Source organism: Thermobia domestica, chromosome 4 (assembly GCF_964235325.1).
Source record: "Thermobia domestica chromosome 4, izTheDome1.hap1.1, whole genome shotgun sequence".
In the NCBI taxonomy this organism is placed as follows: domain Eukaryota; kingdom Metazoa; phylum Arthropoda; class Insecta; order Zygentoma; family Lepismatidae; genus Thermobia; species Thermobia domestica.
Genome location: NC_137457.1, coordinates 213,745,269 through 213,764,621, shown reverse-complemented (window position 1 = coordinate 213,764,621; position 19,353 = coordinate 213,745,269). Strand labels below are relative to the sequence as shown.

The 19,353-nt window shown below is 37.3% G+C and overlaps 1 protein-coding gene across 1 annotated transcript in view; it reads right to left on the bottom strand.

Moving 5' to 3' along the window:
• Nucleotides 1-3,734: 3,734 nt before the first annotated feature.
• Nucleotides 3,735-19,353, bottom strand: part of RpL19 (ribosomal protein L19) — a 59,188-nt gene continuing 43,569 nt past the window's right edge. Inside the window, exons 4-6 of the mRNA XM_081755469.1 lie at nucleotides 13,672-13,780; nucleotides 6,655-6,736; nucleotides 3,735-3,988 (exon numbers count right to left, since the gene is read on the bottom strand). Of these exons, the coding sequence (XP_081611595.1) occupies nucleotides 3,853-3,988; nucleotides 6,655-6,736; nucleotides 13,672-13,780 (327 nt within the window). The 3' untranslated portion in view covers nucleotides 3,735-3,852. The remainder of the gene's footprint in view (nucleotides 3,989-6,654; nucleotides 6,737-13,671; nucleotides 13,781-19,353) is intronic.

Here is a 19,353-nt window from a genome sequence, read left to right as displayed (position 1 = left end):
GGACTACTACTTGTTCGATTGCATGAACAACGATTTGATTGGACAGTGGTTTACTTCTTTAGAAGATATCGAAACATGGGTCTCTGACTGGATCGCTTCCAAGGATGAGGACTTCTTTCGCCACGGAATCCGTACATTGCCTGACAGATGGGCGAAAGTGGTGGCTAGCGATGGACAATATTTTTCTTAAGGTATTTATGTATTTTGTGTTTGTACTACAGCTTCAATGTGTGCGTACCAACCGCACGAATTAATTCCTAGACCAAATACATAAAGCAAAATATCTAAACCCAAAGAAACTGGTTTAAGCCAAAAAAGCCTAATTTAACCCTCTCCCCCCAAAATGAGTTTTTGGCATTTTCAAAAGCAACCATGGTTCTTCCCAACCCTGCTTACTTTTGTATATAGGAGGTTAAAAATCTTATTATATGCATTGGTTAATCCTTTGGAATTCACAATGTAAATATGTTGAGAAGTAAAATTGTTTGAAATATCTTTTCGAAATTCATGGTTTATTTTCGAGGTTTTATATTATTATCGGCATCAACCACTAATTAAATGACTTTTTGTGTTATAGAGAAGTGAAACAAAATCTTATGTATCAATTTAAAGCAGAATTTTGAAAAAAGCCCAAAATTTCCCAATCAAAAAAACGAAGCAGAAAAAACCGAGTTCTTTCCAAAAAAAAAGCCGGGTTTTTTCCGAGCCCTTCCATCTCTAGTTCTCTACAACATTGGGAGGTGGGCAAATTTGAGGCTTATTCTAGGAAAGGAAGATGAAACACACATTACGGTAGATGAATCTGAGGTGAGGCTAGGATGGAAGAAAGTAGAAACGCTTTCTAAGTCTTCATTGACTGAAAGACCAATCGGAAAATGATAATTAGAAAGACCAAAAAGCAGATGGGGGGACAATATTAAGATGACCAACATTGATTTTTCCTTGGTAACTTTAAATAAGATTTCGTTGTAACTTTCGCATATCAATCGTTCTGTAGATACTAAACGGAATCTTTTATCCGATTTTTTATTCGTTCAGAGGGATGGACTTTTTTTTGTTTGCTACACTGACATTTTTCAAACAAGCTAGAGCACTTGTAGGACGCCTTATATAGTTCTCAACCAACCAACTTTAACGTATTGTTGGTTGTCCAACGTTGCAGGATATGAAAATTGGAAGTGTAAATGTACATACATTATCAGTGGCGTATTTACGATTTTGTTTCGGGGAGGGCTTTCCTAACTTTCGGGGGGGGGACGTTGCCTGAAAATGTGAAAATTCTACAAGATATTTCATATACTTTACTATAGTAAGATTTCGGGGGGGGGGGGGCTTCAGCCCGGAAGCCCTTCTAAATACGCCACTGATTGCTATGCTCACCAACTTAATTTAGTTCACGCGGTGAAAATAATTGAAGTAGTTAAAATATTCATATACAATTTAACAGCTTTTCATTCTTTTTGTTTTGGACGGTCAACTAGCAGCACAGAGCTGCGAGAGCGAGGCTTTCAACTACCTCATCTATCATCTACGCGATGGAATTATCCACGTGCAGTACAGACAATCAAACTGAAATACAATGAGATTTCCAATGCAATGGAGCACATTATAGAAGCTGATGACTGGAATCCCGAGTCAATTCAATTTGGAATTGGGTTAAAGAATATTCTGAAAAATCCACCATTTTAATTCTTGTTCTGTTCGTATGGGAAGATCTTTTTTTCTATACTGATCATCTGTTTAGTGTTCTTCAGTCAAAAACTGCATTAGATATAAATTTGTACGTGAACGAAATTAGAGCAACGGTAAGGAACTTACCGTTAGAATCCTTAGATGTGATAATACTGCACAGCAAATTGAAAATGAAATTTCTGCTCTTTGCACAGGAATGCAGGTCTCATCTTAAAATCAAGAGTTTTATTTGAAATTCCTGACTCAATAATTATGCAAATGATAGACAGAAATCTAGTCTTTGTAGAACTAATAAATCTTCAAAAATTTAGTATGTAATTTACTTCAAAAGTGTAATTTACTACGAGCTTCTGGAACCTGTCAAACTTTGACAGCTGAACGTTACTAGACCCAACTGATCAAATTAAGTGAAGTGCTGGAGAGGAAACTCATTTATCGTGCAAGGAAGTCGGAAAGTGCTACTGTTGATTGACAACGCTCGTCCACATACAGCAAAAGAAACACACGAACTCATCTTTGCTTTAGGCTGGAAAGTTCTCCAGCATGAGGAGTTATTCTATACACTTAGCGCCGTCTGATTACTTATTCACATCGATGTCGTAATCTTTGAAAGACCAGCGATTCACGCAAGCTGAAGATGTGCGAAAATGGCTCGACAAACAATTTTTCTTCCAAAGCAAGTTTCTATCGCGACAGCATTCATCAGTTACCTCGTCACTGGCAAAAAGACCATAGATAGTAATATTTCGATTATTAGTCTTTATAATAAGTACAATGCGAAGTACAATACATCTTTTCAATACAATGCAATTGGACTCCAAAAAGCCCAGTTTCTATTTGCACACACTTTTCTTTTTATTCTTCTTTTTTAAATGACATGCTCCTCGTACTTTCTGAAATCTAATCTGGCCGAGGACAAAAATGGGATAAGACAAGAAGATTCTCTTTAAAAAAAGGAAGTGTGAATGTGAATGCACTGAATCTCTAAAAGACGGGAGTCCGTAAAATATACGTTAAGCAAAGAATTTGACAAAAATGCAGGAAAAGGAGATATTGTGGAAGGAAGTAGGGAACAGATATAGCAAAAATAAAATAAGAAGTGTATCTGATTGGAAAAAAAAAGTTAGTAAAAACACCCATGGGAAAACCATATGTAAATAACACAGCTAATACAAAACATGTGATTAAAATGCCCACTATTAATAACATATGTATATAATCAATGTAACGCTACAAGTGGCTCAGTGACGTGATAATTCACTTGCTCTTCTTGACATTATTAAGAAGCTAGAAACCCATCAACATGAGACCCTGCGGTATCCCAGTGAATCATGGACAATATGAAACATAGGAAATATTAAGGTTCCTGGCAAAGTTCTTCTGATGAACATGTCAATCCGCTTTCACCATTCATCAATAAACATAATGTCGTCAGATGGAACGAGGTCAGCCCAATCGTTTATTGTCCTGGACATTTTCACGCTCCTTGCACTATCACTGCTGAACACTTGTCCCTATACTCACCGGTTTCATTTCCCTGTTGGTACAGTCCGCAGCAATAAACTTGCAACATGAGCATGTAAGTTTGTGAAACTACGCCTAACAGCGCAGTGAATCAACATAACGTCTAAGTGGCACGAATCACGCAAGGAGAATCCTCGGCGTCTTCCCCTGCACACTTACTTTGAAGCAAAAGATTTCGTTGTTTCACAATAAACTTACATGCTAATGTTGCAGGTTTTTTGCTGCGGACTGTGCCTGTTGCTGAGTGTCCCTTGCACCATAGAAGACGAATAACACTTCACTGCCTATACGGCGCGGAAGCATACAAATGTCGTATTCAGACCATCTTTGGTGGCTGATAACGCCGTGTGGTGCAAGATCGGAAGTTACACTGGGGTAGTTCCGAGAAAAGCCTACCACATCGCTCGCATATCTCGATTTTCTATTTAAAAAATAGAGCAAAAATGTTTCTATTTTTCATCATATAATCAATTTATATTCGCAAATAAATCGAGTTTAGTGTAAATAATACATTTAAATTGTTTTCCTCTTACTTTATTCGTATTGATTTTACCTTTGTTACAATTTGTGTCACGTAAGGCAATCGAACCGTATGCAAATATGATAAACTTTTATGAATGAGTTTCGTAACTGTCACTACTTCTTAGCTGTTGCCGCTGCATCGTCTTCTTTCTGGTAAGATTGCAGGAGCTCTTGTTTCTTTTGCGAAATTCGTTCTTCGCGGCGCTTCCTTGCTTCCTTCACCTTCTGCCTACGAGCTTCGGCTTGGTCACTGAAAATAGAATGCAGATAAATTTGTTACTCGAAATAGTTCACGTAACTGATCTTGGCGTCACCATTTACGCCCAAAATAAATTATTTTTTATTGCAGCTTATTCTTTTTATAAATCTATTAACTACCTGGACTATAAATAAAATACAGCCACACACACTATTACGTGGAGGGCTATACTAGCATGTATTATCAACACAAATGTCAAACTAACAATATATGTAGTATATAAAGTCCTGTTGGGAACTAAAATTCAACAACGTTGTAACTTCTGTTTATGAATATAAAATTTTGGTGTAGACGAAAAAACTCAAGTTTTGTTCTGGTCGCACTACTCAATGACGGTTGTACTGATGTGACTGAAGGGAAATGTAGTACCTGTGGTTTATGAGTTAAAGATCTTGCTGTATGGTATGGTCTGCAGTTAAAATTCTCCGCTTCAGTGTGGAGAAAGTTGAAAACAACGTTTGGTAAACCGTCCCCAGCAGAGACAAATATTAAAAGATAGTATGAGAAGTTCAAAACTATGAGAAACATGTTAGACAGCTGTCACACCAGGAATAGGTGACGATTTGATTCAGTCAGTGTAGACGAGCGTGGAATAGAGTCCACTGAAACCGCTTAAACGAAAGTCCTTGGTGGAAATACCGAGTTCAACATTACTCAAAATCCTACGCAAAATGCTGAAGCCTGAAGTTAAAATTTGTACATGTCCTGACAGATAAACCTTTGATATGAGAATGGAATTTTGCAAACCAATCCCGCAAGATTGATCAATCAAAGACGCTGATCTTCTGTCCCTCAGTCATTGTGTTTCGGAAAAAGTGCATTGGCCCAACTATAGAATTTAGGGTGTTAGAAATTCATTATGCGTACAAGATGCATATAAGCCACGCAGCTTCATGGATCACATCACTGGTCCTTTTTTTCTTTGAGGAAGACAGCTATCTGAACATGCTAGATATTCCCAGTGCCAACACTTCAGAAGTTAAGCATCATCAATGAAGTCCAAATGCAACAAGATGGAGGCACAACCACATTTTAACCTTGAGGTCTGCCAGTTCTTAACGAGCAATTCCAGAAGAAGGATTAGCCCAAGAGAACCCACATCTTGATCTGCATGATACTAGACTTACCATCTTGTGATTACTGGTTATGGAAAGGCTTAAGTGTATACGCAGAAACCACCAAATCTGGACGATCTGAAGGACAAAATGCGTAATGTGATTCTGAACTCTCGGTTTCAGAAAAATACTGCAACAATGTCTGGAAGGGAATGGTGCACAAATAAAAATTTAGCGGTGAACTTTAAAAAGTAAAGGATGCGAAAAAAGATCTTCGAACCTTAATGGAAGTACACAAAAATTCTGTCTTAATAAAACTTATTTTTGAAGATTTTTAGTTTCCCCACAGGATCTTATTTATAAACTCCCTGTAGTTACATCCAGGCCCGTATTAGGTAAGTGCTATTCTGTGCTCGAGCACAGGGCGGCAAAATTTTGGATTTTTTTAAAATTCACAATAAAGTCACACTTAAAACTAGCAAACCGCAGACTCCCGCGCAAGAGCAAGAAAATATCTTCGTGTTTCATTCGTTCTAATTATATTAGTTATTAATTAGCTCGCTTATCTGATTATTTTTAAATTCATCCTCTTCCACCCCCACTCCAAGGGGTGAGGATGAATTTGAACCTCATGAAATCTGATACCGTTAAACTCAGCAACCCCGAAAACTATGAATTTAACACTAATATATGTCGTTTTCGATTACTTTTAAAATCTGGCCCCCTTCCTGGGGAGTGGAGTATGACAATGAATTCTATTAAAACTGTCACTATTCATCTCAGCGATCCCAAAAACTGTGAATTCAACACTAATATAGTCGCTTTCGATGGGCGGGGGCAGCAAATAATTTAGAGCACAGGGGTGCACAATATATAAATACGGGCCTGGTTTCTCCCAATCAAGATTTGGTACTAATCAATTCAAATGGCTCAAAAACAATTTGACTTTCTTTAATACCAAGCACAATTTCTAATCTGACGCAGAAGTGCATCAGCCAGATACTGACCTCACTTCATAGTAATTGGAAGTATTTATGAATTACGGACTGTTAGTGTGATTTCTGTATATAAAATCTCGTTGCAAAAAGAAGTTAATGAGCACAAAATGGCCTTTTAGGCGCAGTACTTTTTTTTATTGCTGTATAAAACTGAACATTTGCATTATGTTTCTTTACTCTGCGACCTTTAAATGTAACAAGTATTCATTGTCCGCTTATTTCATTACACTTAAAAAATAACGCGACAAATTAAAGAGTATACTGTTTTACACGATCCTGAAGCTCCACTTCCCTGTCCTGTATCATCTACTGCAACGACTGTTTGAAAACAGAACTGTATACAGAATAAGTTCCTAATGAATATTAAAAAAGAAAACTAAATTCATACGCTAAAAATAATGAACAGTTCTTATCTAACATCCCTTGGTGCGAACTCTGTAGTTTAAATATGCCACGACCAGTTATCTCGATTAGTTATCAAGTTATCAAGTGTAATGTAAGCTCTAGCTTCCAAACATTTCTTCCTTCTCGTAACTGGAATAATTTCAGTTTAAAGTGATTTCATGTCAGGTGTATATATTAAATAATCATTGCAAGGACTTACTTTAACATCTTAGTTCTGGCCTTCTCAGCCTTCTTCTTATGTATGAATTCCATCAGAACTCGCTTGTTCTTAAAGACATTACCTAAAACAGAACAACATATCATTGAGTACAAGATAAGTATACGTACCGTATTACAAACGCATATTAGAATATTTGCCACTTTTCCTAGTTCATAATTATAGATTAATAAATTTTAAAAAAATGGAGATAAATGAACAAAGTACCTTTGATTGTTTTTCACTGGTGCCAAACGTACAATATACATTACTGTATAAACATAATTACCTTTAAATGCAGAAAAAAGAAGAAAAACAAGTGCATTGAACACAAACTATTTGCTGAGCAAAACAATATATTCACATTAAGAAACTACATACACCTTGATAGCCAAAGTGTTAGTTAGTGAAACTGTCACACGTATGTAGCTTTTTAATGTGAATATATTGTTTTGCTCAGCAAATTGTTTAACTATATAGAAAGCAAAGTTTGTACTTATGGAAAATATTACAAGTGCATTGAGTGTAAAAAGAAGAAAAGAGTTGCACCCGTACATGTGTGAAATTAAATAACAAGTCTGACACGAAATCTAATAGTGTGTAGAAAACATGCAAAAACAGGTACAAAAACCAAGGATACTAACACAGTTTGATACTAATCATCTTTTGTCACGGCAAAGGTTAAGAAAGGCCCGAGTTAGTATGAAGAAAAAAAGTCAAATACATGTGGGGATTGTCACAAACTGGAAATGAAGAACGTGACAGTAATAGGCAGCTACTTTCACTGCAGGATGCCTCCTCATTATCAGTTATGCCAACACGGCTCGGAACATAGCAGTTTTCTCTCACATCCTTGTGCTAATAAAATCTATGACATGACAGGAGGATTTACTGAACGAAAAAAAAAAAAGTTTACTTTGCATATCAAGCAGGCTAGTCAGGACACAGAATCGCAGCAGATTAAAGTACTGTGTATACGACGTGCTGAGACCTAGCGTGAAGTCTGTAAAATTAGAACCAGCTCTGCAGTGAGCACAATGAAAATACATTTAATTTAAAACGAAAGTACCAGTAAATAAATGAAAAAGATCAGACAGAATCAGCATATGGAACTTAAGTGGAAAAAAAAAAAAAAGGACAGTAAAATCTGAAAACCGGTGTAAGAGCGCAAAAGTCCTGTTGAAATGCATAAGAACTGGTCTTAGTTTCTTATATTGACAGATGAGAAGAAACAGCTGGATGAAGTATCTTCCATGGGGGTGTGGATAAAAACCCAACTAATAAAGAGGGAACTTCGACGGCAAAGTCATTCGATAGTTCCAGAGCAGGTATCCCAAAAGGCCTGGGGTCAATTTCTCACTTTTTTTTTTTTTTTTTTTTTTTAAATAGCAGTCAAAAAATATCACGAAGCTCGAACACTAGAATAATGATAAAAGTAATTTCTACATGTTAATGCTGATGCCTCTAATTTGTCATGGTTTTATGATATATGCAATTGTAAAATGTTTGATTTTGAAAAGTACCACACTAACATTTCAAGACTTAAATTTGAGAAAAATAGGCTCGTGGAAGCGATGGGTCGTGCTTGATAACGTTGGTACTGTTCTCTAGCTTTCAGTGCAAAAGATGAAGGAGTAAAGACCAAAGTACCAGCCAATGATGACGCTGAGTTAAAGATAAAGAAGGTACAACTATCGTAACTTCATTATCAACGAGATTATTTGGATACCTATCCTACATTATCTTAAAGCTCATTGTATACTCAGAGAATGCTATAAGTTTAAATCATAGAATATTAATTTCCAGAACAATCTCCCAACTTGTTTCTTTTAGACCTAGTCTCATGAGGATATATATATTCATCTTATCATAAAATATTAAAGTGCTTTTTTAAAATGTTTATTTAAATGCAAATACTCAAGTGATTTTTAACGATGATAAAGGTGAGAAAAAGTAGGACCTTTTGGTGGGGGGAAGGTGGGTCAAAAAAGTACGCTTACATGCTCGGTTTCTTTTTATATAAAATGTAAGGTGGTTCTCGTAATTTGCATAAATTATGTTTGGCCAGAGATAACAATGCTAGCTCAAACTGTTTCTCGAAACAGGATTCGTAAATGGTACTTTTGAAAGATCCGCTCCGTGTCCTTTTCATTCCATACAAAAAAAAAATTGTGATTGCACTTAAAAACTTCTCTTGTTCTTGAGTCAACATTCAGTTCAATATATAATATGAACTTTGAGATTTTGTTTGAGTTAATTTTTCAACAGACTTTCAACTAGAATCACTGACATTTAAGAAGCGACCTAACAAACTTTTAATAACGGTGCTTCTTCATGAAATACCTAAACAACTCATTCAAGTTTTAAAAAGCTCTCAAATGGTACTGATTATCAGAAAATTCAACTGGCTAGGAGTTCTCAAAGGATTTTTTACACACTGCAGTACCTATTTACAATGATCTTTTGTCTTAACTTTTTGTTTGGGAAGCTCTGAAATCTACCTATCTATCTATTTATATATATACACACTGCAGACCACTGAGTCGTAACACTTTTAGCAGCCAGGATCACAGCCAACTACCACGTTTCAACAGAAATGTACAGTCAATGATACCAATACCTACATATATATTTACGTTTGATCAAAATGTAAAAAAGTAGGATAACCTGAATCTGTGTCATACTGACAGTACAGCTTTTCTTACTACGACCAATCGCCACGTTTAGTATACAAGTGCACTCATGAAGTCTTCTTCAGACACTATGCACTCATAGACTTGAAAACCTGAACCTTTCGACGAGCACTAGGTAACGTCAGAACTGGAAATAAGCGCTGAGTATCCATGGAGTAAATTCTTGCTAGTAATTAACACAAATTGTAAGACCCCATATCAGATCAAGAATCGTTACGGCAAGCAGTTCAGTTCTATATTCGGTATAAATAGAAAAAAAAAAAAAAAAAAAAAAAAAAAAAAAAAAAAGCGCTCCTGGTCTAGCTTGGCTTACTGCGTTACGGAGAGTAAATTTCTGCTACGATGCAAAAGGAACTTTTGAAAAATCTTCATACACCAAACACCGTAATGTTATGTGTGTCTGTTCAAAAGTTATTTCCGAAACTCAAAACATGTGCACCACATACTGCTAATCATCGACATTCAAATCAAACTGATGCACGTGAATAGAATTAGTTATTGTTTGTCACAATAACTAATTCTATCCACGTGTATCAGTGACAGTTCAGATCACAACTTTCAACTTCACCTGATTCGGTTGAAGTGTTCCTTAGTACGATAACAAATGCCTCTCAAGTTCTTATATTCCAATGGTTCAAAGGAACCATGTTGAAACCTTACTTGTTTATTTCGTTCATATAGGTATCAAATTCAATTACTCTTAAGAACTGTCAGAAGTTGAATAAACTGAATGCCACTCAGATCACTACTTAAATTATTTAGCAGAATGAGTACAGATTACTACTTAAATTATTTAGCAACACAATTTATATTTTCAAAGCAACAGAAATGATCATTAGTAAATTGATACATATGACAGATTTTACTCCTAGATCATTCAGAAACACTAAGTTTCTCTCTAATAGTTGCTATTTAAATTTAACCTGTTTCTGCCTAGTGTGCCATATATGGAACGCAGAATATGTGGTTTTCTTTAAACCGATTATACAGGTCTGCAACCAAAAAGCTGGTTGCGTAAGTTTAGCTGATGTTTATGCTTCTGGGTACACCGAAGTCGAAAATGACCCCCGTTTCTTCCTGGGACGTAAAGTTTTTGCACAATCGAAATGTAACGTGGTCAAACAGGTAGCTGGAAATCGCTAAATTGCAAATGCATCACACGAAAATAAAAATGAATATGGAAGATTAAATGCATTTGTGCTCCCCGAAACATGAAAATACATGTATATTGGTCCGGATGGAAATCACTGACACATATCGTAATGTGTCTTGATTGAGAGTACGAGATTACAAAGAAAAACCAAAAGCAATAAATCTGTTCATAGAACAAATTTATTAAGATTACACCTTAGATTTGTGAAACGTTGGTAAGTAGTTCTGGCCACACTGTTTGTTGCTCAAATACTACGAGTACGTGGGTTTTTGTTAGCACTGATATTAGAAAAGTCATATCCAACAAAGACTTCATCAGTTCAATGACTCCAACTCAAAAAGAAGCTTGGGTTGCCTTTACTGTGGTTTTTGGGAAACCGAAAGGACCCAGAGTACAAGGAAATGTTGCACGCGTTCCGAAAGCTTGGGTGTTCCATGGGCTTAAAAGTCCATTTTCTCAACTCCCACCTTGACTACTTTCCTCACAATGTGGGAGCAGTGAGTGAAGAGGAGGAGGGGGAGAGTTTCCATCAAAATATCAAAGAAATGGAACGACGGTATCAGGGGAACTGGAGTGTTACGATTATGGCAGACGACCGCTGGATGTTGTTTAGGGGATCTCCCGGCAGCCACCTACAAAAGGACAAGCTCCGAACGAAGTTTGACCTTAAAAAAACTATTTCACAAGCAATCTGATTAAAAGTGGTATTACTTCTTTGTCTTCACGTGCGTGCGTATTTCTGTACATTGTGTTACGCTGTTAATGGTGTTTCTGTAAATCGCATATTTATGTTTAACAATGACCACCCGTTTGTTCGAAACCCAGACGTCCCAGGACAAAACCGTTGTCATTCCTGGATTCAGCGCACCCCAACACATACGAATCGGTTAACTAAACCGAAACAACTTAGCACTGTTTTATTTTTCCAAACCTATGTTATCAAAGAAATTTCGTTAGGGCCTGACAACATGATCATGTGACTATTCTGCGATAATAAGCACATTCGAGAGTGCGCATTTGTTTTGTTTGTCTTCTGTTCGAAAGCTTCTAATCTGCTTACAGCAAACGAAGAATGGATACGCATAAAATGTATGTATATTTTGTATTATAGCTAACACTGAAGCCATTTTGATGGCACTGATACAAGTACGAATGAAAGTACTTTTTTTTGTCACAGACATTCGTTTCATAATTGTTTCTTTCCTGTTATAGTTTGTATTGAATTTAGTGTTACATATACGACCAGATATTCTAAGGAGAAAAAAGATTGCTGTTACTCGACCAGGTCTGACAGGGAAGTATAATCAGTTCATAGATGGTACACACAGAATGGACTAAAGTGTTGCGAAATATAGGATTCACATAAAATTGAAAAAATGGTAGTGGTCCATAGTCACATGGCTTCTAGACACTTCTGTTCAAAAGCCTAGATCCGTTCAACAATAACTGAATAAGACATGTCGCAGCTGCAATTTAGAAGATACAAGTGAAACATTACTTTGCTAGTCCGTTACTTCTCAAGGGCCCTGGGCGTCCCGAAAGCTCACTGGTAAGCACCATAGTAGACTGACAAAAGATACGATTGAAGGAATCACTTAACGGTAAAGAAACGTTGCCGTTGTGTTGCGGAAAACAAAGTTTTCTCCACTCCACACTGTATGTGTGTGACATTGTATAACATTCTTCACTAAAACTTAATTTGCAGATCCAGTGATTGATACAGGCGTCAGATATCACCGATATGTAATTTAATTTCTGCTATTGATGTCCACAACGAAAGTTTAGATATTGGAAATTCGAAATATCACTGCCAGTACTTTCTACTCGCACATACTGAAATTTTTACTCGCAAAAAGTTACCTGTTCCTCTGATTCAAATAGTCTGTGTAATGCATATTGAGAATGCCTCTTCACATCCTTTCTCATGTACTCTGTGGGTGTTGTTGGGCAGCTGCGAAAGTTCATTTGGCGACTACTACTCTTAAGGTGAGGAGGAAGAGATATCCAAAACCAAATATTTCCAGTTTCTTTCCTTTTCTAAGATGTCAAACGAAGGAATGGCTCCGCCCTAGTGATGATGATAGATGTCAGAAAGCAATTGACAATGCTGACATGACTTCGAAGGGCCATCTCGAAGGAAGAAGTTTACTATACTGTCGCAATTTTGCGTTCAAGCACTTAATTCGTGATGAATTGTTCATCATAGAATCCACTGTCTAACATGGGATGCCATCCGAGGTGCGGTGCACAAATCGAGCTGTCCTCTAGCACTACAGTAAAGGAACTACAACGAGTTTCTCGTAAGTCTTTGTATTTAAATTCAGAAACCTTTAGGTTTGAACGTCGTTCTTAGCGTCGATATGATCGGGTTATTAAGGTTGGGAGAGAAAAGGTCTAAATCTCATCTAACAGACTCATATAACACCTACTGACAAATGTTACGCTTCCATAATGAGTAGCAATATCCTTGGCTAGATACATTCTTTTTTTAAACAACTACGCAGTTTGATAAGATAATCTGATTTTTATTGCTAACGCTGTTGGGAGATGATTAATAGGTTTGCGTTCTCTTTATTCACACAAACTACAGAGCGAGAGCGAGAGACGTATACGGGAAATTAATAGCTTGATGAATGTTATTTACCGCAGATCACTTGTCTCTGCTGTCCGCTAGTGATGTCAACCGGAGTCGGCTCGGTTCAACTGAGCCAACAGCTCGACTCGGCTTGGTGGTAACTACACTCACATTGACAACACTACTGTCCGCTTGTTTAGTTTATTACGGAGGGGCTATTCAACAACGTAGTAAGTGAAAATTGTGTCACTGGTTAGATTAGAATTTCCAAATTTTGCGTTAAGTAAATATGATTACATATATATAGCAGGTAGCAGTGAATGTAAAGACTGCTCTTAAGTTTCGTGATTACTGAATGTCGAACAAATATTGAAAGATTACTTCAGTTCCACCTGGTAGTATCAAAGGTCTTAAAGCTAAATATTCTTTAAATATATATATATATATATATATTTTAACTTTTGCAAGCAAGTATTTTGTCACCATAATAAATAAATATTATAGCTGGTACTCCATATGAGCACGATTTCGCTCCCATTCATACATAGAATGGGAGAAGTTAGTACGTACTCGCAAAGATCAAATAGAGTTACAGTTACCTTTTGCTTTCATATATAGTTGATGATAAAGATGTCTGTCAATTTTCTTGGCTTCTCGATATTTCTTCAGAAGACGTCTTAACACTCGCATTCGATTAATCCATAGCAACTGGAAGAGTAAAAATTATTATTCAAAAACAATACCAAAGAGGCAATATACAAATTGACCCATGCAAATAATAAACAAAAACATCCCTTTTAAGCTGAAATTAGCTACTTTGACATCAACTCGCATATGGGGACATGAATGAGAAAGTTTTAACACATTAGCCGCTTACAAAACATTTTTAAACTGCATACATTCGCAATAGAAAGGAAAACAAGTCTTCACTAGGTTATCCTTTAAAATATATATATAGGGTAATTCTTTATAGGGTCTACAACTTCAATCAGTTATAATTCTTTATTGGAACCACATACAGACTTGGTTTTTATCACATTATACTGCAAAACCTTCGTTTGACTCGCGTAGTGAGTAGTTGCGGAGTTGACCACACGCGGCGCCACCGCAGTGGTTGGAAACTGGGAAAAAGCGGTCAAAAATCGATCTTGTCAACTCGCCGACTATGAAATCGGTATTTATATTTGATTATAAGTATCTCTCCTGCTTCCAAACCCGAAGTTTCAGGACATAGGAATATTTTCACTGTCCATAAAATGCATGTAAACATGAACAAATAAAAATGCCGAAAAATCAGTAAAAAATGAACCAAAGAATATATGTTTTAACCATTTATATAGTTTCTGAGGTCCATGAAAGCGGTAGGATAGTACATTGGGCTCTAATACTGGGTGTTTAGTGAAGAGTTTTATTTGTTGTCCATCTATCTATTAAAATGCTACAATAGCAAGTAAAAGCGCCTGAGCTCCAACTTATAAATTTAGCTTTCGCATCTTTCATTTACGGTTATGTATGATTTCGCGTTTAACAGAGACAATTTTAAGTATTTGTACTTTAAATAGTCTAAATTAGTTAACTATATCTTTTTCACAAAGTTCATGATATAAAATTATTGTTCAAAGCCTTTGTATTTTTATAAGCCTTCTCCAAAATCAATGCAAATGAACTGTGCTGCCATCTTTGGAGTTCTTTTCAACTATATGTTTCTGGAAATTTATATGTTTGTGGCCAATCCTTTCGACAATGAGATCTCGGAAACTACAGGCTCTAGAAAGATGCCGTTTTCACTGATCGATTGCAAATTTTAAGGGTACACTGGAAGCGTTGAAATTAAATTAAAAAAAAAAAAAAACTAAAGCATCATATCCTATGCGTCATGCATTCCAACACCACATTGTTGTATATTGGGGTTGTATATGTCTCAGGCGTTTCATGGCCAAATAATAGTGAAAAAGGAAGGATAACCATTTCTCGAGTCTAAGATAAATCTTTATTTTTTGTGTGTTTTGCCCAATGAACACCATATATAACTGACATAATTAATTCTATATATGTAATGTATTTGCTTATTACATACTGCATGCAAGAAGAAAGAAAACACTGGTTATACATGAATTAGAAACTCCAACCGGAAGTAGGTTCAAATCTTGCAAACGGTGCGATAGAGAAAAATATCCCCTTTATGATACCCCCTTCCCGATTTTTTTTTGTCGACGTCTTTTACTTGTGTCAGTAAAGGGACATGTACATATGTTGTGAGGAATGAGAAGGAGATTTATGCTCATATGCGAATGATGCGCTGTGTAGAGAGCGCAGGTTCAGCTAGTTGTCATATAATTTATATGATAGATTTGTTAGTGTTACCGAAGTTACATGTACGCTGACGTTAATCGCTCTACAGTCTAAGTTTATTTTTGCTTATCTGTAAAACAGGGTTTATTGAGTTGACTATAAGTAGTACAAAGGTTGAGCATTGGAAATAGCTGCAGCCAAGTGCAACTGAAGGACACAGCCCCATCTAACTGTAAATGCGTGGTGAGTACTATGATCGCAGTCGAGATTCACTATCTGAGCCTTACAAAGAGAAAAGGCATATTGCCTTGTACGTAATTTGGATTGCCCTTTGTCCCTGAATCAAAGTTGTAGTGAAAGTCTCATACATATTGCAGTGATGAACTATCGATCATTTGGAGCTGCCGTATGTTACACATCAGTGCAGTAGTATATAAGATTCTATACTAAATCTTTTAATTTTACCGAAACAATTTAATTCTGAACTAATTTACACTCCAGTACCACGTTATCATAAAATAAGTACCGCTGTTCAGAGAACTCTGGAGACGTAACCACTCGACAGAATGCAACCAAACTTGGTAGGAGTATATTTGGGAACATGCAGAATCGATAGGTGTAGAAAACAAATTAGTTTCAATTTTCGCCACCAGAGGTAATTGTGGCGCTGTATAACGCCATGGAAGTGCTGCGTGGAAGAAAAGCGACACTAGTGACGCTAAATGATAAGAAAGACTGTAATTACCTCTCCAGGCGCTTACTCATGCCGGCATGTGTTTCAGTGATACGGTTTTGAAGGCCACTATGTGCTAGAAGAGAATTGATGGTGATCCGAGGTTTGTCTCTTTTTTTTTTTTTTTTTTATTATTCCCACACTCTTTGCCTTGTGTTCAAGGGGTCCCGGGTTCGATTTCCGGTGAAGACACACATCAGTCGGATCCCACGTTACCCTGTAGGTCCCGTCCTTAGAACGCCATCATCTCATACGGTAACAGTCACCATGCATTTTCCTTGCTCAGGACCTGCCTTTGGGCAGGACTCCACATCATTATCGCTCATAACACATCACTACACCACGGGGTTATTAATAGGAGTATAAATCAATGCCACGCGTCGCACGGGGCCATAATTACGGCCTTTCTTTCATTGAATGTCAATATCATTTGTCTTCCATACCATACTCACTGTACTTAACACTGAACAGAGACACAATAGCCTCTGGAGGCGAGATGACACTACTCTTTCCCTGGAATTTTGGAGGGGGCTTGCATTTTAGGGGTTACAGGAAAGATTAACATTTAACTTAGTTTTTGTAAGATATCCATGAATTTTAAAGGGATGCTTCAGTTCAAAAGGCCCTTTTCCCGTAAATCCCCCACTGACCACAGGGTATTAATAGCATTGCTAAACAATACCACGAGACCCACAGGAGAGGTAATTAAAGTCGTTTTCTTCCACACTGCACTTACTTTGTGTTGTACAGCGTTACAATTACCTCTGGTGGCGAAAATTGAAACTAATTTTGTTTTCCACACCAATCGCTTCTGCATGTTCTCAAATGTACTCCTACTAGGTTTGGTTGCATTCTGTCAAGTGGTTACGTCTCCCGAGTTCTCTAAACAGCGATACTTATTTTATGATAACCTGGTAATTCTTCGAAGATGGTGCGAGTGCAAAACCGCGAACTTTAATTTTGTTCGTAAGGCCAAAAACACATTTGTTTTACACCGTAGTTTTATTAGCTGCAAATACAATTAGAGGGAGAGCATTCTGAACCTGTAACCGCTTCTTGGATGCATATTAACACCTGTCATAACTTCGTACTGGCTAGCGATGTCCAATTCACATAAGGCGTCAACACGTTATGTTTTGAATTTATAAACTGTACGTATGATTCACGATGGTGGCTTTCATGGTTCTGTGCCCTCCTCAATTTCTCACCTTTATTACTCCCCTACATTGTTCCTTTGGTTATATTTAGCAGTTTGTATTGCAGCAGGGGTTCTTCGAATCACTTCCGCAGTAGTTGCAATCGATTTAGGACAATTATGTATAGAATAATAGATGTCCATCAACTTCAATTGTTTCGGAATAAAATATTTTTGTCCGCTTTTTCCGTTTCCGACCACTGTGCACCGGTCAGTTCTTGAAAATGGAGACTTTTACTGGTGCAGAAAGAGCTAAATGCGTGTTTTGGTTTGAAGAAACTAAGTCAGTATCAAGGATACACCATTAAGTTTCGCACGCAAAACGGCAAGGAACCACCCAGCAAACCAACAGTGCACAAAGGACACCATACATTTGTTGAAACAGGTTGTTCTGTGCGACACACAAAGGCCCCAGGGCTCACCCGTGACTGACGATGTGGTTGAAAGCAGTCTTCGAAAAAAATCTACACGACGTGCATCACAAGAAATTGAAATCCCTCAGACCACTGTTTGGCGTATATTGCATACACTGGCTTCAAGCACTGAGTGAAGCGGATAAACATACACGACATGAATTCTGTTACCATGTTGGATCGCATTAGTGGTGATGAGTAGTTCTTGAACATGGTTTTCAGTGACGAATCAACTTTTCACCTTTCCGGCCGAGTCAACACACAATTGTCGTATTTTGGACACAGAAAATCAACATGCACACGTGGAACTGGTTCGTGACAGCCCCAAAGTGAACGTGTTTTGCTCTGTTTCCAGAGCAAAGGTGTATAGACCATTCTTTGCTGAGAGCACCATCACCGACATCGCCTATCTTGATATGCTCCAGAACTTCCTTGTTTCACAGTTAGATGATGGCCACGATGGTGCCATGCCGCACTACCTGAGAGACGTAAGGGAATTTCTTGATCAGAGTTTCCCCACGTAAGTGGATAGGTCGTGGTGGACCAATTGTCTGGCCGCCACGGTCTCCAGATTACACACCACTTGACTTCTTTTTGTGGGGGGGTTGTGGCCGGCTTTTTTCAATCGATGGTTTTTTGCACACGGCTTTTTTGGGGGGAAAAAAACTAGAATTTTGGAAATTTTGGCGTTTTTCATTTTCATGATTTTTCTATTTAAATAGCTTTCTTATAGTATACTCTAGTTAAATAAGATTTCGTGACCTAAATGCTATATTTCGCCCTGGAATTCACCATCATGATCCATACAAGCTTCACCCGTAAAACATCCCCACCCTAACCCTTTTCGCAAATCCGTCACTGCTGGTAATTTTTAAACAACGATTTAAAAACGATAAGAAAGGAAGTCGGCCAGAATTCACAGTACATGCATTATCTCTACATTCAGATACAATTAAGAAAAACTTTTGTCAAAATGGTCGAATTCGGGGTTGAATCCCGCACTTCCCGATAGAAGCGTAAAAGCTAACCACTCACTTATGGTTGTTGTGCAGTTGTGCTTAATTTAAATATATTCTCTCTCTATGGCCTATGGAATCCGAAGGTTCAATGCCGCGTTCACAAAAGCTCTCCACTTACTTCAATCCTTAGCCAACTGGATCCAGTTTTTACTTTGTATTCCTATTTCTGCGAGATCCAATTTAATATTGTCTTCCCATCTGCACCTAAATCTTCCTAATGGAGGTTTTCCGATTGGATTTCCAGTTAAAACTTTGAAAGCGTTCCTACCTTCTTCCACTCTGGTTGCATGACCTGCCCACCTGAGCCTCCTAGACTTGGTGACTAACGATGTTTGGTAAAGCATATAAATTATGTAGTTCTTCGTTATGAGTTTCCCTCATTCCCGTTCCTCTTGGGTCCGAATATTCGTCTCAGGATTTTATTTTCAAATACTTTGTTTGCGTTCTTCCCGCATCGCAAGCGACCATGTTTCACAACCATAAAAAGCAACAGGCATGATTATCGTTTTATATATTTTAAGCTTTAAATTCCCCGACAGAATTCGCGACGACAAAATACTTTGAACTGAATAATAACACGAATTTCCTGATTTCAGTCGACATTTAATTTCTTTGTGGATATGATTTTG